The sequence below is a fragment of the Canis aureus genome, chromosome 1 (genome assembly GCF_053574225.1).
Source record: "Canis aureus isolate CA01 chromosome 1, VMU_Caureus_v.1.0, whole genome shotgun sequence".
Lineage (NCBI taxonomy): Eukaryota > Metazoa > Chordata > Mammalia > Carnivora > Canidae > Canis > Canis aureus.
The window spans coordinates 95,262,489-95,286,032 of NC_135611.1; the positions used below are offsets into that span (position 1 = coordinate 95,262,489).

The 23,544-nt window shown below is 39.7% G+C and overlaps 1 protein-coding gene across 2 annotated transcripts in view; it reads right to left on the reverse strand.

The window, feature by feature from the left end:
- Positions 1-201: 201 nt before the first annotated feature.
- Positions 202-23,544, reverse strand: part of LOC144320789 (contactin-associated protein-like 3) — a 197,480-nt gene continuing 174,137 nt past the window's right edge. For both annotated transcript variants that reach the window (XM_077909755.1, XM_077909750.1), the window contains exons 20-24: positions 23,012-23,145; positions 22,095-22,182; positions 7,642-7,878; positions 7,387-7,458; positions 202-3,373 (exon numbers count right to left, since the gene is read on the reverse strand). In XM_077909755.1, the coding sequence (XP_077765881.1) occupies positions 3,180-3,373; positions 7,387-7,458; positions 7,642-7,878; positions 22,095-22,182; positions 23,012-23,145 (725 nt within the window). In that variant the 3' untranslated portion in view covers positions 202-3,179. The remainder of the gene's footprint in view (positions 3,374-7,386; positions 7,459-7,641; positions 7,879-22,094; positions 22,183-23,011; positions 23,146-23,544) is intronic.

Below are 23,544 nucleotides of genomic sequence, written 5' to 3' on the forward strand. Positions count from 1 at the left end.
ATGAAAAGATTCCAGAAGTATTGGCTATTCTAGACACACAGAATGCCCCAATATGTTTTTCTTCATGGCTACATAATACTGGGGAGGTAGTGAAGGGGCAATTCTCTTCATAATAAAGAGAAATTCTGAAGATCTAGTCCCAATAATCAGTGTTAATTTTGTACTACTTTCCTTTTCTATTTGGAAATAAAACTTGGAGAATTATTATCTTTTAACATTTATTTCATAGATGGATGTTATTTGCAACTGGAATTTATATACTTATAGTGCTCTAGAAACCCAACTCTGGGGGAAAATCGTGCAACCACTTTTGAGTAGATAGTAAACATTCAACAAATAACTTACTGATTATTAAATTATTGTTCTCTGGCAAAGGTTCAAATATCTACATTCATAGGCATTTTAACTTGTGCTAATCAGTATGTGTTATTCACTTTGTGTTTTACTTTGTGTTTGGCAATTTAAATACCATCACAGATAATATTAACAGAGCATAGTATTCTCTCTATATATAGTAGAGATAAAGTAGTACACACACAACAGAATATATACATTTGCACATTTTTTAATATTTTAGGGGGAAACAGTATAATTTCATAATTCAAATTTCATTCAATTTCTCTTAAAAATATTTTCCTAATTTAATTCAAAAATTTTATTTTATTAACAAATAAGCAGGTAAAATTTACAAATCAGTAAAAGAAAGTGGGTGGTATAGCACTGCAATTTGGTACAAATATTTTGTTTCCTCTTTTAAAAAGAGAGCAGAATACAATGAATTTCACTATCTATAAATCTGTAAAATGCCAGCTACCAAAGTGATTAACATTTTCAGAACTTAATACGATCATTTGTTAAAGTTGCAATGATTTCAGGGTGTTAATATTCAGCAGTACATTAAGTAGAACCTATCATATTTGTGTTGAATCCTTCCTCACTCTGCATAGGTGTTTTTTGGGAAAAGAATATGTGTATCATTCATCATGGTAGGTTCTTCCTATATTACTATATTAAGACCCTGAAAATCCTTCATTTTTCACTTGAAGAAACTTCAATAAAGATATAGTACTGTGGTAGATTAACTTTAAAGTGACCCCCCATGATCTCAGCCTGCTGGTTCAAGTCCTTATGTAATCCTCTCCTCTTGAGTGTACGCAGGACCTATGACTTGCTTCTAACCAACAGAATTTGGCAAAGGGGACAAGCTGTCACTCCTATCACCACATTACATTATATAAAACTCCCTCTTATTAGCAGACTTGTTTTAGAGTCTCTCTCTCTCTCTCTCTCTCTCTCTCTCTCTTGTTAGCCTTGAACAAAAGCAGGCTTCCATGAATCTTCCAGCAGTAAGGAACCGAATGCTTCCAATAACCATAAGAGTGAGGACTCTCCAGCTGAGTCTCCAGATGAGAACACAGCCTGGGCTGATACTTAACTGCAGCCTTGCAGAAAACACAGTACATCCGTGCCCAGCTCCTGATCCACAGAAACTGTGAGATAATAAATATGTGTTGCATTAAGCCACTAAATTGTGGCAATTTGTTAAACCTTATAGAAAACTAATATGAAACCATAAGAAAAAAGGTTTGCTTTTTTTTTTTTTTTGAGAAAAGACTTAGTATAGAGGATATCTTTTTCCATTGTTTAAAAAAATCAGAGAAAAGTAGTCATACACCCAAAGGTAATAGCAAGGCTAAGTGTATAGAGTTTCAGGTGGTCCTGTTGTGGTCAAAGTAAGCAGTCTAATTCCTGGCAGGCACATGGCAAGTGGCATATGAAGAATGCAGCACATTTTATTTATAACTGACTAATGAGTGCAAATGGTGGGCTCCATGCAATTATTTTATGACCCCTACCACAAAAGTAGTTACTGGAACAATTCCCATGGTCAGTACAAATTCTTTGCTCACCTTGTATGCAAATATCCCCTAATATGAAATGAACTAATTGATTTTGGATTCTCTGATGGAAGCTGATTCCGAGATCCTAGGTTCTTGACTAGAATGACAGATTTAGTTCAGATCATACAACCTGCATGTTCCCTTAGCATAAGCATCCTTCCACTGATATTCCAAATAGTAACTAGACTCAGATGGTAATTCCGGGGATGCCCTGCCTAGATCAGCTCAACATTTAGAAAACTAAATGGAGAGCTTTAGTTCAAAATATGACTTTTCCCAAGTAAATGAAAAGACAATCATAGGAAATCAAATTGTGATAACCTTCAGAACAAGAGAACCACAGGACTACGAAGAATAGTGATCTAATCACCCCACTTTTGAAGGAAATAAATTTAGGATTATATTTCAATCCAGTGAAATGGATGAAGGATACATTTGCAGTATTAAGTATAGAGTTTATACCTGGGCACAGGTTTGGTTATAAAATATACACTTTGGGGAAATCATTAGATGATCTTTATCATAATTTACAAAGAGGGAAATGACCAATTACAAAGAAAAATAAGCAAAGTGTTGCAGATTGGGACGCTTTACACGCTTTGCTACCTATGAATTTTTCTGTTCCTTAAATAACAGAATACAATTTCATAGCCAACATTCAATACTCATTTCATCACTAAAATGTATGCAAATTGATTTAAAAGAGACAAATAATAAAAACGATTGGCAGAAAAACCTTTTTTTTTTTTTTTTTTTTTCCAGGTTTCTAATGCATTTTTGGCCACTGGGTTCTGGTTCACAGGCAGATGGAAATGCACTCCAAGACCATCTGAGAAGCATTTCCCAGCTTACAAATGTCAGCAGGAGATTGATAAAGAAAGCAAACACAGACTTCCACACAACACAAAACACTAGAGTCCAACTTTGACTTTTATAAACTTCTGTGTCTCATTTTTAAGAGAGTAGGGCCACAGCTCAAATCCTTGTTCTCACTTAAAACCCAAAGTCGTTATGCAAAATGCATTTGAACTTTCAAAGATCGGGCCAGAACAGTCAGAAACCGCCACACAGTGATTAATGAGCACACCGAAGTCACTTCTACATAAATAGATCATGAAGCAGCACTGAGCAGAGCCTCCCAGGACCACAGGAGAGCAAGCTGATGGCGCTACAGAGCTACCACCTGCCCAGGAGGACAAGAGGGGGCTTCATCTGCTGGGAGCCTGGCTTAGTGACTAAGTGACATCACCAGAGCCATAAGTAAACCACTGCTGCCCATCAGAAGAAATACTCTTTCTGGCTTTCACTAACTATATTTTGCACGTTGACCTCACTTTTCAGAGCAGTTTCAGCGTTGTCTCCAGTTTGCGGAATATTTGACTCATTTTTTTGGTATAACCATCTCTGTTGATAAATGCGTATAGCTATGGCAGTGATGCAGAGCAAGATAAATATCACAACCGCTATCACACCTAGTGAGAGAAGAGAAAGAAAAAATATCATCAGAATATATATATTCTATATTCAACTTCATAATATATATATAATATAGATAACCTAAAGCTTCGTTTACATCATATATACATCATCAGAAAGTTGGAAACCAAGTGGCATTATAACACTGAGTGTACTTCTAAGTCTATACATCCTTTAGATACAGTAGTTTTATGCCTTTATGCTAAAGATCTTTCAGCTCGGCTTTTAGTTACAGCCCTTTAGTTAAGTTCAGAACCGCAATGTGACCTCTTAGGTCATGCTCACACTTCATGCTAATGAGTTTTCATTATTTAAAAGGATAGAGTGATCAGACCTGTTGTAGAGTGTTATTAAATGCTATGTATTTTAACAAAAATTTGGTGCTGATATTCTGGTGAATTACAGTTCTGTGGTGTGTAGGCCACTTGCTTTTATGAGCCTAAAAGAGTCTTAAGTAATCTCTGTTGCTGGGGGATGGAGGGGCATGCCTTTGTGTGATCCCCTTCAGTGGTTTGTGGGTGGGGCCTATGACTTGTTTTTAACCAACAAAATACAGCAAAGGTGATAAGCTGTACCTGATTATGTGATTATGTTACATAGAGCTGTAGCACCGGTCTATGGGAGCATCCCTCTTCTTGGCTGGCTGTAAGGTGGTAAGCAGTCATGGTGGAAAACCCTACATAGCAGAGAACTGCAGGCAGCCTCTAGGTGCTAAGGGCAGGCTCTAGCCAGCAGCCAGCAAAAATCCAGAAGCTCACAGTCCTATGGCTACAAGACAGTGAATGCTGCCAACAATAATGCAGGTGAGGAAGTGGATCTTTCCCCAGGGGAATCTCCAGATGCGCCCCCAGTCTTGGCTGACACCCTGATTACAGCCTTGTGAGATCCTGAGCAGAGAACCCAGCTAAGCTGTGCCCAGACTCCTGACCCACAGAAACTGCAAAATAATAGAAGTGGGTTGGGTTAAGCTATAAGTGGGTGATAATTTGTCATGCAGCAATAGATAACCAATATGCCATTGTATTAAAAATTTGTAGAAATATAGATAACATTCAGCTGTAGGGAAAGTAAATTATTTGACATCTCCTGTTAGAAATGCTTTCAGTACTGAAACATGAGCTATGTCAGTGGTTCTCAGCTTTGGCTGCACAGCAGACAAGAACTCAGAATCTTTGGGTGGGAGACTTGAATATCACTCTTTTTCTAAAAGTTCCTCAAAAAATGATTTGAAGCACTGCCAGGGTTGGAACGGTCAAATGAGTCCTACAAGTGTTTAGGCTATCTATACCATCTATACCAAAACAAGAAGGTACAAAAAAAAAGCATTCACTAGTCATTATACTTTTAAGATGATTGACACAGACCTTAAAATTCCAATTAGCAAATGTTATGAAATCCTTTACTGTTTAGTTATGTGAATCAAAATTTGTATTGTAAAATGAAGATTCTTCACTATACTCTGGGGCGGACAGAAAGAAGTATAATGGAGTCCAACCAACTCAAAGCGTGGTTGGGTGTCTTTGGTCACAGAAATTCCTGAGCATGTGTTCAAGAGTCTTTTTGAGGATTCTTAAATATTAATGGGTAGAATAATAATCATTTTCAGTATATTTTGCATCTCACTTGAGAACAAACAGTAGAGTTGCTATAATTACTTTCTTGTTTAGTTATAGGACTTTGCTTTGAAGAGCTACATCATATTTAATTTTAGTATCAGGGACAGTAACTCAATAACAGTGATCAGGCCACTTGATTATACAATTACTGTCACCATTATCCTCAAACATCCAGGATGTTATTATGTACATAATTGATTACTAGCTTGTTTGTTTTGTGAGGTTTGGTAGAGTCCTAGAATAACCTCTGTCTTCATCTGCTATCTGAAGAGATTGAGATAATTTGAATAATGCATCAGATGCCTTCCATAACCTTCGTTTCAGCAATTCCAGTGTAAATGTGTTTGTGACAAGTGCTCATGCCCGCCTGCCTCTCCATCTATCTACACCTCTGTCTCTTTCTCTCTCTGTCCATTTACAGGACAGATTCCTTGGCAAGAAACCCACTGTGATCTCTGTGATTTTACTGGATGTGAATGTTATTTAGGTTAATTCTCCTTTCCTCTATTGTTCCCTTGCCTTGCAAGAGAAGAAGGTGATAAAGCACAGTAGAAAACGTAGAGAAATCCACCTATTGGAGTAATCCCTTAAACAGGTCAAATACTTTACTTGGGGGTGCAGTCTGTGATCAGTTTGACTTAGGGCTGAGAATTCTACCCAGAATTCTACACCATAGGTCAATATACTTGGCAGCTGACAAACCATGCAGCAAACAGCCACCACGCAGACTGAAAGCAGATCCAAGCGAATTGCAGGGGCCAGTAACCTGAGTTGTTATCACCCTACCACCTTGTGTGCTTTGATTCTCTATCCCGTCTATCAAGAACCAGGTAGGATTTCTCAGGGGAATAATATCGATGCTGCTTATTTGCTTTGCACATCTTGCCAATGATAGTTAACCAAATGCAATAAAGCTCCGAAGACTACATCTGTTCTATCATCATCTTGACTATCATCATTGTTCTTTCTCTCTCTCTCTAATGATATTTTGCATTTTTAGACTTTGATTCCTATTTTGAAAATATTAATCACACTTAAGTCAATTTATTTTAAATCAGCTTTTATAGTGAAATCTCATTGAAAAATAAATGAGAATGGTTTAGGATTAAGATTTGACTTATATTTTAACATAAAAGTACTCATTTTAGATATAGATTATAAATAGCATACACGTTTTTTGTTTGTTCTTGGGCTTGTGAAATCAGGGTATCATATACCTCACTCACTACGAAAACAGAAGTAGTTGAGATGGGAATGGACATGTTCACACTCTTACATAGGTTTGGTCAGCACTCGAAAATGTCTGAATATTTTCCTAGTGGTCTGGAGAAAATCGGCATCTTGGTGAACAGAAATGAACAGATCCAGTGTGATCTGGTGCACAGCCTGCCTGAAGACTGGACATCCAATTGTATCCCCCAACTTAAGCACAAATTCCCTTATTTGGAATAGCAATGGGATGGAGAGCAGTTCACTTCCTCCATACCAAGCAGAGTTTGCAACTGACACATTTCAATAATCTACGTAAATAAGTGTACACGTTCTCTGAATCATAAGGAGGAAATTTGAATATTCATTCTTTAAGGTGGACGTAAATAAATTCTGTTTCAGAGAATACACTGGGAGATATTTAAGATGCAATTACTTTTACCTCTTCGGATACATGTAACTACGTAGAAAATATAAAGATATATTATATATGTGAATATATATTTGAATATATATATTTATAGTTTAGCTATCAGACTTTGCTTTAAAAAGCTATATTATATCCAGTTTTAATGTCACACATGTAGAATACATGTGACACTAAAAATATATAGATTATACAAATATATATGAATAATTATATTTATAAATATAAATATATGTAAATCTAAGATAAGGAGGACACCAGAAATAGTTTTATGTATTTATGTTCAGAAGAACCTTTAAGTTTTATATCTCTATGTTTACGAAAATGACAATTTGCATGGTTTAGGTGCTTCTTTCAATATATGTCTGACTTTTTAATATCATTTTTTTAAAGTTTTGGGCTAATGGACTCAGACGTCCATGGCTAATTTGAATCAAGGGAGTAAAGGTGAATAGGATATATATATATATATATATCCTATATATCCTGAAAAATATGAATGGGCATTTTCAAATGAAAAACCTTCTTATTATTGTGTCATTTGGTAACTATCCTCTTAAAAAGCGTCTCCGTGGAACCACGGGGTCTTCCACCAAGCGCCCGCAGATGCCGACTTGGTTCAGCCCCATCCAGAGCATCCCCCGGTGAATGCGGCCCGCCACTGCCCTCGCCCATCGGCGCGGATTCCCGGACACTTCTTGGCTCATGCCAACAGTGACAACCACGCCAAGGACCAGGTCATTCCCAGCCCTGTTACCTCCGATGACAGCAGAGTCACTTCTGTCAGCATTAACTAAGGGCTGTCCCCCATCTGTTGGTCCAGAACCACCTGCAGTAGAGAAAGGGAGAATGACAGAGGCCAGCGGAAGGAGGACTCTGGAGACATCACACACACACGGGACGGGCATGAGCATGCGACCGCGGCCAGGGCACGGCGAGGCGCGGCGCACAGGGCTTCGGAGAGCTGGAGCACGGGCGGAGCAGCGGAGGAGCGCGGGCCGGGGGCACGCACCTGCGCCACCTGCCAGCGGGCCGATGGCCTCCCGCGCCGGGGCTCCGGGCCCCGCCCCCTCGGCGCAGCGGGTGGCGGCGGCCACGGGTCCGCGCACCGTGACCATGACCGGGGCGGGGCCGCCGGGGCGCAGCGCAGCCTTGAGCGGGGCGGCGGGGCCGAAGCGCACGGCGGACAGGCAGCCGGTGAAGCCGCGCGCGCCGGCCCGCAGCGTGTCCGGGTCCGCGCCGGGGGGCTCTGCGGGCAGAGAAGCGGGCACACGTTAGGGCGCCGGCCCCCCCGGGCCCCCGGGCCCCCCGAGCCCTCCGCCCTCCGTCCCGCGGCCTGCGCCAGAGCCGGGCAGGTGCGCCCTCCCCGCGCGTGGGCAAACCCGCGCCTCCCAGGAGGCAGCTCCCCTGCCCCCCCTGCCCCCCCCCTGCACGAAGGGATGAAATCTCCTGCCGCTGCGCTCTGCGAATGGTCAGTGCCCTACCTGGGAACAGGGTTTGCGGCCCACGATCTAGGGGCTTGCAGTGAAATGTCGCCTGAGCTTGGGGACACCAGGGAACCCCTCTGCCGCACTTCTGCTCTGCGGTTTACACTGGGGTCTGGGCCCTGCGCTCCGCGGCCGCACAGCGCGAGGCCCCTCCCCAGGGCAGGTGCCGGCGTCGGGGAAGCCCACCCCAGCGGCTTTGGCCTTCGCGGCGGTGGTGGAGGTGGTGGTGGCCTGCGCTCCCTTTCCAGACGTCGGCGCTGGCCCTGCCCTCGCTCGCACCTGACCCAGGCCGGTCAGCCGGAGAGCAGCGGCCAAGGAGGGCACAACGTCAACTCCCTCCCTTGGACGACGCTTAGCGCCTGCAGTGCCCTTGCCCCCGGGCACCGCGTCCGCCCAGGGCGAGCGCAGCGCGGGCTTCAGAGGTCTCAGGGAGGCATCCGTGTCCCCCGCAGAGGAGGCCACCCCGAAGTGGGGACGCTCGGCCTCGGCCCCCACACTCGCCCCTGCTTCAGTGCCTAGACTAGCCTGTCCACATCTTTTCCTACCAACCCCAAACCGCAGCGGAGGATTTACCCAGCAGCTTCCACACGCTGGGCGTCGTGTGAAGTGCTTTGCCCAGGTGAGAATCTAATGCTCACAGCGTGACACCGTGAGCGCTTTCACTTCCCTCTGGAAGTTAGTGATGTTAGATTTTAGTAAACCAAGGTCTCCCACGTGGGGTGATCTGGATCCAGGCTGCTTGGAGAAACCCCCTTTTCAATAGGGTATTATCTTATGCACGTGTCCATAATTGCTCACAGGAAGGGACAGGGAAATGGGGGTCATCACTCTCTTCTTTCTACTTTAACGAATACACATACCTTCCTCTGAACAATATGTATAGACTCTAGAAGTGGGGTTTTTGGTTGGTGTAATTGCTGATCCTTAAGTTCGCCCTGAGAATCTCAGCTGTGATTCAGTCTCTCTTCATTCTATACTTAAAGTCTTTGAGGATAATCTTTATTTTCCTTTGAGTTGGAATTTTTGAGGGGTACTGCTCTTTTGGCTTCCATTTCCTGATAATATAAGTAACTAGAAATAGTTTTGATTGGATATGGATAATCTAAGACATATATGCTAGACGCCGTGAAAAAGAGCTATTTTTTTTCTTATACATATAAAGAAGAGCCAGGGCTTAGCGCAAGATTTAATGGCTTGTCCCTCACTTCCTGCCAGTAAGCAGGTGGTGCAGGCTTTCAGATGAGAGCATTTGAACTCTGAAGCCAGCGTGCATAACCATACAGTCAGCCAGCCTCACCTGGGCCATCAGTTATAGGTCATTCTCTGTAGACCCTCTGTTGCTTTCACGTAACAGGCGGCAGGTTCCTTATTCTTGCCAACCCCCTCGCCCTCACCTAGCTCAGGGTCTGTTACACAGGACACAGGTGGTATATGTTTTATAATCAAAGAATCAACTTGGTCCTATTACTGCCCTTCTCTGAGTACTTTGGCTGTTGAAACTTTTTAAAAAGTGGCCCTCTTGAGAAGTGGGCTGAGGAAGACAGAGGTCCCAGCTTGTTAAAAGAGACTACTTGCCTTGGCCCAAGCTAAAAGGCACTTCCATGGCTGGCTGCCGTATTATGCCACTGAGTTATATTGAACGTCATGGTAATTAAAGACCTCCTCATTGTCACTAACATTAAGCAACACACCCTGAAGCTTCTACTTGAAGGGTGACAACATATGACACCCCAAAACAGGCTACTTTGGCAAAAGGATTTTTGGGGGCTAACAGTACTTGAAAAACCACAGGTGCAAGGTACCTGGGTGGCTTGAGCATCTGCCTTTGGCTCAGGGCATGATCCCAGGGTCCTGGGACCAAGTCCCCCATCGAGCTCCCCAAAGGGAGTCTGCTTCTCTCTCTGCCTGTGTCTCTGACTCTCTGTGTCTCTCATGAATAAATAAATAAAATGTTCAAAAAAAGAAAAGAAAAAAAAAAAAAACACAGGTGCAAGAAGGGCACTCTGACTTCCCCTTTTTTCTTCCCAAAAGCAGGAGATAAACGCCTGTGGCAAAGCTACCCACTCTGTACCAGGAGGAAAGAAACTTTCTCGTCATCAGAGAAGAAGGGTTAAGCTGGAGAAACCTGTACTTAAAACCTTGTTAATGTAACTCTTCAACCCCTTAGCTTCCTGGTACCTTTAATTACTCGGCACAATTACTGCCCTGTGTTCCATCTAGCATATACACCCTATCTGCTTTTCGGGTCTTCGTTTTCCTATGGAGCTCCATGTACATTTAAAAATCTATATGCTTTCTTTCCCCTTGTTAATCTATCTTAGATCAATTTAATGTTTCGGCCTGGCCATAGACTCTAAGAGGGGAGATGGAAAGTTTCACCTCCAGATAAATGCATGGGGTGGATTTCTTCAATCTTATTACATGTCTCACCCTTTTTCCTATTAAACTTCATCTCACTATTTCAGTCTGTCAATCTTGAAAGCCAAATCTTTTGTATCCTTGAAAGCCAAATCTTTTGTATCCTTGCTCCTTCTGGTTTGGAAAAGAGCCATGTTTTTAAGAAAAATGGTCTAACTTTGAGACTTCTAATAAATGCACTGGGAGCTGCATAGCCTTACAAAATTCTGTTCAGTAATGTTAAAATTGCAAAAGTAATTGTAATGTAAAAGACCTCTAAAAGCAACTAAAATTAGAGGCACGTTTACATTGTTATAATCAAAATAAACAACTCTCTGAAATAGATAGCTATCTGGTCAGTTTGATTATATGAGGCATCAAGGAGCTTTATATATGGTGGATTTCAGGTAGATTCTTATAGTGAGGTATAGAGAGCTTGAGACAAGTCCATTAAATGATTGTTTTAAATTAAAAGAGTTCTTTTGGGGCTCCTCAGTGGCTCAGTGGGTTAAGCATCTACCTTAGGCTCAGCTCATGATATTGGGGTCTTGGGATTGAGTCCATTTGGTTCCCTGCTCAGGAGGGAGTCTGCTTCTCCCTCTTCCTCTACCCTCCGTGCCCCACCCCCCACTACAGCTTGTGCTCACTCTCTCTCATATAAATGAATACAATCTTTAAAAAATAATAAAAAATAAAAGAGTTGTTTAAAGATGATTTTTTTTTTTTTTTGCATTCAGACAATGTATTTTCCCTAAAGAAAGGCATCCTTGCTTGAATATACTTGAGAGAATGTCAAGAAGAACTGACATGGGAAAACACTACGATAGCAACATAGGACTTCTGCAACACTAAAATACTAAAAAAACAAAAAAACAAAACAACAACAACAACAACAAAAACAAAAAACACTACTGGCCAATGAAAAGTCTCAGCTGCTGAGCAAAAAAGAGGATCTGGACAGCACTTCCTTTCCCTGTCAAAGTCTGACACTAGCGCTACCAGGCTAGGGTAACAGAACAAACCTTGGGCAGACATTTATCTGAATTAATTAGACTAATTTTGTAGAATTTATTTTATAAAGATAAATTTAAAATGTCTGTAGGCAGTGCTATTACTCAAGAAAGAAACATCAGTAGAACATGATATTGCAGTATATTTTCGTGTATTTCAAGAATTTGTACTTGACACTTATACATATTTGTAGATTGTGGGTAAGGACATGTGTGGGTGGATTTATGTGCCCACATAGCCTATTATTAATCATGCAGTTGTAGCCGTGACTATGTATGCTTGTTGGGTGTCAATATACATTGAGAGGTTTACTGTTCACTGTTTTCCGTTGCCTTCATATTTTTTATCCTGAGGTCATGGTCATGATTCATTTTTTGACTGGAATAATTCTTTGGTATTTTCCTCAGATGGGATGCATGGTCAATTATTTAATCTCAATCCTACCTTGTTACCCAAAATACGTTTTTGTAATCGTGTCAAATACATTATATTTTAGATGCTTGTGTTGTAGCTCATTTTTCAGCAGTGTTAACGATAATCCACATCATTTTTTTTTTATCCCACTGTAACAAATGAGAAGTTGGATGACGATGCCATAATCATTGTTTTTTCATTGTAGTAACTTCTGCCTAGAAAGTTTGGGAGATTTTCTCTGTGGGTTTTGCAATTCAGAAATGTTCCCAGCTGTAAGACTTTTCTCATCAGAATGGATGCATTCTTTCAATCTGCAACTCGGGTTTTCCTTTAGCTCAGAGAATTATTTTTTTTAATGCATAATTTTTGTCTTTGCTTCTAATTCTGTTTCTGCATCTCTAATTATTCATGTTAGGTTTTCTTTTATTTTCCCTCCTAATTTCTCTCTCTTAATCCTTTTGCTCTGTGGTTTAAGACAGTCCATCTCTATAATATTCTGGGCTAGTGTTTAAAGATAACCAGTGATGATTCCTTCTTTCAGATGACCCAGTGAAATCTTGAAAAATCATGTTACTTTAACTCCCAGAGTTTGTGTGTGCCTATGTGACTTTTTTCAAATTTCCTTGAGTGCCAGTTCTATCCTAGCTGTCTTCTGTCTTCTTTAACAGCTCTATTTTGATGTGAGAGTTTTATTTGTTGTTTTAATCCTCCTCCCCATCTCCTTGGGGGTGACATTATTTTTTTTATTACTTGTTTATTTATTGATCTGCCAATGAGGACTCCACGGTTGGGGATCTTATATGATATTCAGGTCCTCGAAAGGTGAAGGTTACAGCTTTTTCTGTCCGCCTCCACCACTGCACCCCAGAAGTGGACCTGTAGGCTGACCCTCTAACCTCAAACAAAGTGTAGGAAGAAGTCTCTTTCCCTCACCCTCACCACTGTAGAAAGAATATGGTGCAATCATCCAGCCCATCCTCCACTCCATGAGGGGTACTGAAGATGGACACAACCACACTGATTCCAATCTTCCCTTTGGATGAATTCTTTGCAAGCCAGGCTTTCCTGAGGATCCAGGCTTCTCACTCCCACCCTGGGACTCTGCTGTACTCCTGCCGCCAGGGCAAATCCCCATCCCATCCCTCTCATTCACACCTTCCTGCCCCTTCTGTCAGCTGGGCTGGCCTCCAGTACCTCTTCTCAAGGCACAAGCACAATGAATTGGGGGTGGAAGCAAGTGTTATGGTACAAGCTGTCATTTCTCAGAACCAAGTCTGTACAATGTTAGCAGCAGAATTAATAGAACTGTGTTTAGAAAAGATGATGAATGCAAATCTATCTTCCCTATGGACCTGACTCCTGAAATTCCATTCTTAAGGTTCCTTCCTTATGGATCAAAATTTTTTTTCCTTTAAAATGTAAAGAAAGGGGCGCCTGGGTGGCTCAGTCAGTTAAGCATCTGCCTTTGGCTCAGGTCATGATTCCAGGGTCCTGGGATGGAGCCCACGTCAGGCTCCCTGCTCAGTGGGGCGTCTGCTTCTCCCTCTGCCCCCTCCTCTGGCTCTCTCTCTCTCTCAAATAAATAAATAAAACCTTTTTTTAAAAATAAAGAAAATGTAAAGAAAAAGTGAGGGAAACCTTAAGAAAATAGCTATGTATTATTAGAAATTTAATATTGAGGTGAATATGTTTGATCAGCTCCTGGCTCAACAACACAGATATATTAACAGGAAGTAAGAGTACAAGTGCAGTTTAATACTAGGTAAGGAGGGGATGAGAATGTGATTTGACTATGGCCATGATGCAAAGTAACATGTAAGAAAAAAAAAATGGGCTAAGGGTTGAGGATAAAGTTCACTTGCTTTGTAATTATGAGTAGAACTCTAAATCACTTTCAGTAAAAACAGATTCAATCTTTTTTTTTTTTCACTTAAAAAATATCCATGGTAGGAAATCTTGAAAGCACAATCAAATTTATGGCAATTCAGGACATAAACATTCTCAACTGTCTCAGACATTGGGTAGTACCGCCCTTAAGACACATCACCAGGGTTGTACATTCCAATACGTGGGATGATTTCCGCTTTTGTGAATAACAAGCATTTTAACAAAAAATCCACAAGAGAAAGGAAGAACTAAACAATTAAAATGAGTGTGGAGAGCTCTCTGCTATCTACAATGCCAGTGCTTCTGGAAGGCAAGGACAGTAAACACTGGAACAGTAGAAGGAGCACTGCCAGAGGCTCTCATCAGCAAGAAAAATCAGGAAACAAAGTGAGTGGTGCATGGAATTGCAGGAAGCAGTGCAGAACATCAGAAAGTGTAAACATGGATAAAATGAAGTGAACACTGACTGTTTTAAGCAACAGCAATAATGACGTCTTCCAAAAAAAAAATAATGTTCAAAAGTATAGTACGTGACAACAAATGTGTCATTGTGTGGTAAATCAAGGATACATAATCTAATCCTAAAAGTAACTGATAATAATAGAAGGAGGTATAACTATAAAGTTGCTTTAGGAGATTAGTAGCCTCCAAGACAATCCTGCAGCCCATCAACGTGAGAATAAACAAATACATACTCAAGCCATAAGGGACTACACAGCAAAGACAATGAATGAACTTCTCTGTACATGCGACAGCAGGAATCAAGGTTTAAAAACACCTGGTGAATGAAAGCAGCTCAATCGAATCGACCTGCTATTTATTTTGGAATTGCTAAAACAGCAGAGTGAGCTTCTTAAAATTCTAGATAAACGACTAATTGGAAAACAAGTAGTAGACCAACTTTTCCAGTCTGTCTTTCAAACAATTCAGAGCTGGAGGGACCTGATTTTCAGAGTCAGAAAGAAATGAATTAGTTATTCCCTCTTCCCCAAAATACATGCCCACCACACATTAAATATCCCCGCTCTTGCAACTAATGCCTGAGAAGAAATCAGGGCTAGTAATTTGGGACCCTAAGCCCTTTGAACAAGCACTGCCAGTAGGTACCCAACTGGAAAAGTAGTCTTCAGTAAATAACATCAACTCTTGGTGTGATGACATGTGAGCGGTCTCTGCCACCCTTTCACCCCAACAAGGGGCTACCATCAGAACTCTACATAATTGCTGCTCTTAGCTTCTTTGTCCTTTCAAAATTGTGCAGGAGCCTCTCTCTCCCCGATGTGGCCTTGCTCTGTCTCAGCAACCCTGAACCCTGGGCCCCTCCAGTTCTCTACCCCCAATCTCCCATCACAACTTGTTCTTGAATAAACTCATTCTCACTTCAGAATAAACAGTCAATTATGGCTCATCACTCACCTCTCCCCGCTGTGTGTACAGAAGAGGCATTGGCAAAAGACATAAATCTCTAATTGATTTTTTTTCTTATTATTGAGATACAATTCATACACCTTAGAACTCACCATTTTAAAGTATACAATTCGGGGTGGGGGGTTGTATATTTACAAAATTATAAAACCATTACCAGTATACACTTGCAGAATCTATCACTCCAAAAGCAACCCAGTACACATTAAGGCATCACATCCCATTCCTACCCATCTCCAGCCCTGGGCAAACCTAAACTACTTTCTGTTTCTATAGATTTGCCTATTCTGGACATTTCATACAAAATAATACACCATGTGCCTTTTTGTGTTTATCTTCTTTCACTTAGCGTAACGTTTTTAAGATTCATGAATATTGTATCATGTGTTGGTACTTCATTAGTTTTTATGGCCAATATTTCCTTGTATATATACCACTTCTGTTTACCTATTCCTTAATCAATGGTCACTGGGTTTATTCCCACTTTGTGTTACTAGTGGACAATTCTACTATGCTGGTTTGTATACACCTTTTGTGTCTAGACATAAGTTTTTAATCCTCTTAGGTATATACCTAAGTGGAGTGATCATATAGTAACTACATTTAACTTTCTTACAAACATTTCTTATGTAGCATTTAACTTTCAAGCAAACTGTCAAACTATTTTTTCCACGTGGCTGCACCATTTTACATTCCCATCACCAATGCACAAGAGTTCAAATTTCACCACATCCTCCACAACACTTGTTATTCTCTCTCTCTCTCTCTTTTTAAAGATTTATTTGAGAGTGAGAGAGAGTGAGCTATAGGGAGGAGCAGAGGGAGAGAGAGAGAGAGAGAGAAGCAGATGCCCAATACAGGACTCGATCCCAGGACCCTGGGATCATGACCTAAGCCTAAGGCAGATGCTTAACTGATTGAGTCACTCAGGCCACCCCTGTTACTGTCTTTTTGATCACAGCCATCCTACTGGGGGTGAAATGATATCTTGTGGTTTTGACTTGCATTTCCTTGATGGCTAATGATTTTGAGCATCTTTTCATATTGGTCATTGGTATATATCTTCTTTGAAGAAATGTGTTTGATTTTGATCTTTGACCAGGTCTTTTGACCATTTTAAAATTGAGTTGTCTTTTTGTTTAGTTGTAGGAGATCTTTATATACTCTGTACAAACGTTCCTTATGAGATGCATGACTTGCAAATGTTTTTCCTCGTTCTGTGGATTGTCTTTTTACCTTCTTGGTAATATGTTTTGAATTACAGCAGTTTTAATTTTGATGAAGGCTGACTTATCTATTTTCCTTTTCTTGCTTGTGCTTTTGAGAAACCATGATCTAGCCCAAGGCTTTTGAGAAGCCTTAATTAAGAAACCATTGCCTAGCCCAAGGTCACAAAAATGCACAAGTATAGTTCGATCTAAGATTTTTATAGTTTTAGCCCCCACGTTTAGGGGTATCATCCATTTTGAGTTAATTTTTGTAAATGATGTGAGGTAGAGGTCAACATTGCTTTTTTAACTTGTAAGATCCAGTAAGCTCAGTACCATTTGTTTAAGAGACTGTTCTTCCGGGCAGCCCCGATGGCTCAGCAGTTTGGTGCCACCTTCGGCCTGGGGTGTGATCCTGGGGACCCGGGATAGGGTCCCACGTCGGGCTCCCTGCATGGAGCGTGCTTCTCCCTCTGCCTGTGTCTCTGCCTCTCTCTCTCTCTCTGTGTGCGTCTGTCATGAATGAATAAATGGAATCTTTAAAAAAAGAGAGAGAGAGAGAGAGAGAGAGAGAGAGAGAGAGACTGTTCTTCCTTTGAATGGACCTGGCAGCAATGTCAAACATGATAAATAGTTTTACTTCTTGACACTCAATCTATTCCATTGGTCAGTATGTCTGCCCTTTGCCAATACCACATGGTTTTGATTATCACAGCCTTGTACCAAGTTTTAAAATTAAGGATAAGATCTCCAACTTCCTTCTTCTTTTTCAAGAGTGTTTTGGCTATTTGGAGTCCCTTGCATTTCCATAATGCATTTTGGGATCAACTGGCTAATTTCCACAAAAAGGTCATTTGGATTTTGATTGGAATTGTGTTGAATCTGTAGATCAATTTGGGGAGCGCTGCCATCTTAGCAATATTAAAACTTCTAATCCATGAACATGGATATGGATGTCTTTCTATTTATGTAAGTCTTTCATAATTCCTTCCAACAACGTTTCACAGTTACCAGTGTATGTGTCTTATACCTGTATTATTCAAGTTATTCCAGAGTATTTTATTTATTTATTTTTTGGTGCTATTTTAAATGGAATTTACATTTCGGTCTTTATTTCATTTTTGTATGGTTCATTGCTAGCATAGAGAAACACAATAAATTTCTGTATATTGATGTAAGATCCCTGACCAAACTGTGTAGTAGCTCTAATAGCTTTTCTCATGGATTCCTTACAAGATCATATTCTCTACAAAAAGAGATAGTTTTACTTCTTTTTTATTCTGGTAACTTTTTACTCTTTTATTCTTGCCTAATAACCCTCAGTCAAACCTGTACTACAGTCTTGAACAAAAGTGGTGAAAGTGGACATCTGTATCTTATTCCTGATCCTAGGGAAAGACTTCCATTTTTTTCAAGACTTCCATTATTTTACCATTAAGTATAATGTTACCTGTGGGGTTTTTGTAGATGTCTTTTTTCATGTGAGGAAGTTTCTTTCTATTCCTAGTTTGTATTTTTATTATGAAACCAGTGTGAATTTTTTTTTCAAATGCTTTTCCTGTGTCTATTGAGGTAACCATGTGGTTTTTGTCCTTTATTTAATTGATATGGCTTATTGCATTGATTGCTTTTTATCTGTTGAACCAACCTTAACTTCCTAGGATAAATCTTACTTGGTCATAGTGTATGACAGTTTTTATTTGTTACTGGATTAGATTTGCTAACATTTTTTGAGGATCTTTGCATTTATATTCATATTGCTGAAATTTTATAAACTATTTTGTGTCTTCTACTCCATGACTTTCCTCCTGAATGTGATAAATTCTTAGGCAGAGCATAGCAAAGACAACATATGTCACATAAGTCAATGGATTTTTTTTAATATCTAAACTGTGGTCTGTCCATGCAGGTATTACCATGCAGTAGGTAATTTCCACAAATTGTTTATTATCCAATTCTCATAGATGGAGCTCCATTTCAACATATGATCCTTCAGTGGATTTCCTTTCCCCACGTAGAAAATTGACCCACTAACATTTATCTGCATGACTATATTGATTTGAATTACATTCAACCTATTGTATTCTTTCTCAGGAGGAACTTGAAATAAATTGAAAGCTAAATTATTTTTTAAAATAAAGGCACATCTTTATTCTGCACACTTTAAAACAGATTTACATTTTGATATTTGGGGAATTTTTGCTGTTGTTTTTTAATGCATAAAAGACAAAATCAACAGAATCCTATTTATACAAAAGTCATTAGAGAAATAAAATTTAGTAAAAATGCTAGGGCACCTTAGTGGGTTGTTGTATTTTAAAGCTCTCATACTTTAGGATTGATTATAGGCCAAATTCAAGTCAAGACTAGATAGGAAATTAGAAACCTAACAATTTGCATTTAAACTAGGATTTTACTAAAATTATTTTATAGTAACTGGGAATACTTAACCTGATTGGTCATCATTACTAAGACCACTGAAGAATGGGAAGACCAAGAGCTAATTTAGAAGAGTTAATTTAGAAGCTGATCCTGAACCATTTTTTCCAAAGCACTTAGGATAAATTATAATAATGATAAATTCAATTAGTCATGAACATTCTTTTATTGTTTATATTCCCTATTATATTGTGAGTGCTTTGAGGGCAGGTACAGTGTGTTTTGTTGCTAGGCATTCAAATTGTCCAGTGAAGTACAAGTGCACATTAGAGCCAAAGCTTTTTTACTGAGTGGATAGCTCAGTGAGTCAAAGTAGCTAACAAAAAATAAGTACTGGATAGCTTGCCATAGTTTGGGACAACTTTCTTTGGAAAATTAATGGCTCCTTTTAGCCAATCTGTTAGTCTATTTTACAATGTTTATGAAAGGAAGCTCAGCTTATATTCCCCAAATCTGAACACAAGACGGTAGTCTTCTCATAGTTATTAACTGGTCTGAAAATGGCAGCAAAATCGGAACAGAAGCCACCCACCCTGAAATAAAGTTATCTAAAACATGAAAAGTTTTATTAGCCTTTGATCAAGATGCGTACCTCTAGGTACAGATGAAATGAATATTTATAATTTTATTAGACTCAATTGCTTCAGGCGATAAACTTCATTGCTGAGTTTCAACTTTAATTTTTATAGCCTGAGAGAGATGCTTTTGAATATACCATTCTTGAATAGAAACGTTAACATCTTCGATTCCGTGCTATTGCCCTTTATGTATTAACTTGTAGGAAAATAAAAATGTATATGATAAAATGTATTATTCTCTTCTTTTATGAAAATGATTCCCTTTATATAATGCAGTTTAGTTATTAAATCAGTGTCCATAATCTATGGCTTATTTTTTTCAGATGATAAATTGAAAGCTAAATTATTTTTTAAAATATTCCTGTCAACATCACACTTCCTGATGGGAACTTTCTCCCTGGTGTCATGTGCACTTCTGAACATGCTTCATCTGTTCTATCAGAAGCTGGAGTCACTGAGGGCAGGAAGTTATATGTGGTGTGTTCGTTTTGTTCCTTGACCCTATCTGTCCTATGGCTGGAAAAGGATGCACACAGACACCACTCCAGCCAGGAAGGAGGGATGAGAGACTTCTGGGGGCAAACAGAGCCATCACTCCATTCACAGACTACAGGACTGTATGGAAGTGGAGCCTTCGGACTTGCACACCCCAAAGACGATCAATTACTCTGTTCAAACCAAGGATAGCAACTATCCATAGGGCCAGAAAGTGGAGCTCAGTACCAGATAAAAAGGGAGAAAATTCTTTTCTGCTTGGATGTTAAAAACAATTATGATACTGTTCAGATGACAGCCAAGGATGGGGTTTCATCCCACTGTTCTGTGAAACTCAATGTGAGCTTTGAATTTTTAGGAATTTTATTACTCCCTCTGGCTAAATGTATACTGTTATTCTCATGGGTGAAAGCCAAAGGAGGAGCTTATTTCTTTCCAGTGTTTCCAGTTCTTGTGGTTTTCTATCCTATGCTACTGTTCTAAATAGAATTTAAAAAAAATCTACTGGGCGTTGTATATAAGAGATGAATCAGTAAATTCTCCACCCGAAATTAATATTACACTGTACATTAGCCAACTAGAATTTAAATAAAAACATGAAAAAAAGTAGAATAGAAAATCCACTAATGTCCTGAAAACATGGATGTCCAAAAATGCCTAGAAAACATATCCACAGTCCCACAGCAGAGCCTGAGATAGTCCCTTCTCCAATGGGCTACGAGAGCTAGAAACATCTCCCAGCGCACAAGGGGAAACAATTGTTCTCATTTTTCTTTCTGTGTTAACTGCTCAGTGACTATTCTGCATGTTCCCAGGACACTGGAACAGTGAGCCACATGAAATCATGTACAATGCAACTGCCTTTCTGACAACACACCGTTGAGGCCAATTCTTTATTCCCATTTAAGGCATGATTAGAAAGCAGGACCACCACTTCAGCCTGAAGTTGCTGTTCATTATGTGATGCTAAAACTGTATTTTCACAGCAAAGAAATCGGGTACCCTCCTTAACCAGCTTAATCTGTATCTGTAACTTTGCATGACCAACATGGAGCTTTTGGTTACACTGCACCATTTAACGTTAGGCACTTGTTTTTACCATTTACTAGGGATTTGTGACATTTCCTCTGAAAAATAAGAACTCAAAATTGTATTGCCCATCATCTTTTAAAAAAAACGCAATAGTTTTAATAGTTACTGTGCTTCTTACCATATTTTGAATATCCATTCATGTGCTGCCCCTAAATCTCCGAAGTTTGGGATGTTATATATGTGTGGAGTGGAGGAAATGATCAAAGAATCATTGTATAATTGGCTGAAAAGGTAATAAAGACTCCATGGATTAATCTAGGACTAAACAGAGCCAGATGGGTGTCACATACCAGAGCAGGAATAATAAACATAAAAATCCTCATAAGAGGATTTCTTCCAAATGACTTTAAATATTGGTAACACGTACAGTTTATATATATAAATGATCAAAAAGAAAAGATACCTTTCAAAATTTTTTTTATTTCAATTTAATTCTTGGTAACAAGGAGAAATATACAGGCCTGAATAATTTGATGCCTAACTAGTATAGTATGCTGTTACTCCGGTACTTTTATGGAGAATAACTCAGAGTCATAAAGAGTGTATGTGGGATCTTCAGGCTGTGACTTTCCAGGAGTAGCTGGGAGCATTGAACACATCACTTGCTAAGAGAAAATTAAGTCTTTTCTCTTCTTGCAAATGTAAATCTATATTTATCATTAAATGATTTCTGCATTTGATCCCTGATTAATATATAATTTGTGAACATGATACCTGCTTTGATTTTACCTTCCCTCAATTGTTAGAAAAATACCAAGTTGCATTCTGCTTGATTGCCAAGTGAGAGGGTAAGTGTGGAGGCACTTCTCGGGGATCACCCTTGCTCACGCAGATGGCCCTTACTCATGATTACAGGTGCACTCAGACAAAAGAACAGCTTCTACCTTGATTGTCACTCACTGGGAAACCATGAATATGACAAGGAGCTTGCTTCAGTATGATGAACGCTTCCTGTGTTTGCAACCTAATACTTCTGATCCATGTCATGGAGTAGTGGGGTGGTGGGGTAGGGGTGCCCTTTCTGCCACTTACCTAAAATTGTCCCCAACATAAGGGATTTGACAGCATTGAATTCTGTCCCTGACGACAGGATGACTTGTCTCCTTGCATTCTGGTTAACCTATTAAATGTTTCACGAGAAGCAAACATCAAAATGGTGAGCAATTTTGATGATAAGAGAATGGGAATCAAAGGGAGACCAAGAACAATGGTAAAAATGAGCCACATATTCAAGCTATCACAAAGGTTAAAGGAGAAAACTGTTTTATAAGAATTCCTATAATGCCTCAGATTTCACACCACCCCATTGCCTATTCTTTTCCCTCTACTTGTCTTCATGGTTTAAGAGTCTATAATTGGTACGATCCACAAAGAGATGCAATAAGCTATTTCAAACCTTCAAGCTTTTACCTATTCCAAATAGAAATTAGTAACACGAGCAGAAAAAGGTATTATTCGCACGGATTCAATATATAAAGGTTATTCTTCAAAACCCAGTGACAATGAATAATTTAAACACTGATGCTTTTTAAAAAAAGTATTCCCACTTTAAGCAAAATCTTGCTTTTTCCCTTGTGTTTACATTTCTGTAACCTTCACTTATTTTGTAGTCGGATGGGAATAGGTTCCCATCAGAATAGCTCCAATAATTACCGTGAGAAGCCAGACAGCATTCCCCTACCGATGAGGACAGCTTGGCATTTTAAGTGGTCAAATATTAATCATAACTTTGTCAACCTCTTGCTACACAAACAGACAAACAAAAGGGACATTGCGAAACAAAACACTGTGACATTATCTGTCCCCGAGACTCTATAGGAAGCCTGTGTTGACTGGGTATCCCATTTCCTAGGTCTCTTTCTAGGATTTATGATCCAAGTTTTGCTGGAGGTCACACACTGAGGGCCACAGGATTGTTTACTGTTGCTGTTGTGGATCTACCCTCTTACCTCTACAGAGACCACCGCGGCTTCTCGGTGAATCTTCACCTGGTGAAGCTGCCCATCAGCAAGGTTTTTAAAACCAAAGTTAAAAACATCAGGTTCATGGTGCTTGTCCAATTTATACCTGATCTGCAAACTTCCTAAGAAAGACAAAAATGACTTTTTTTAACTAAGGTGGAATTTTATAAAAAAACGGTCAATGCAGGTTGTAAAGCACATTTTGTTTTTTGTTTATTTAATATAATTTGAATTTGTTGAGCATTTGCTTAAGGACACCAGTTAGTCCCTTTCCCTGGAAGGGTGACCATTCATTCATGTGCTATTCCGGGGCCGAATGCAGAATCCAATTATGCTCTTTAAAAAGTCAAGACCAAATCGTTTTTTTCCAAGCTCTTCCATTTTCCTGAACTCAAGGAAAGAGTCTAAGTGAAGCATATGAGAACTCTGAGCTAGGCTCGAAGTTAATTATTCATGTGGTATTCATAGTATTAAATGGTAAAACCTCAAGCAATATTGCATTAACATTCGGTTTCTATAAG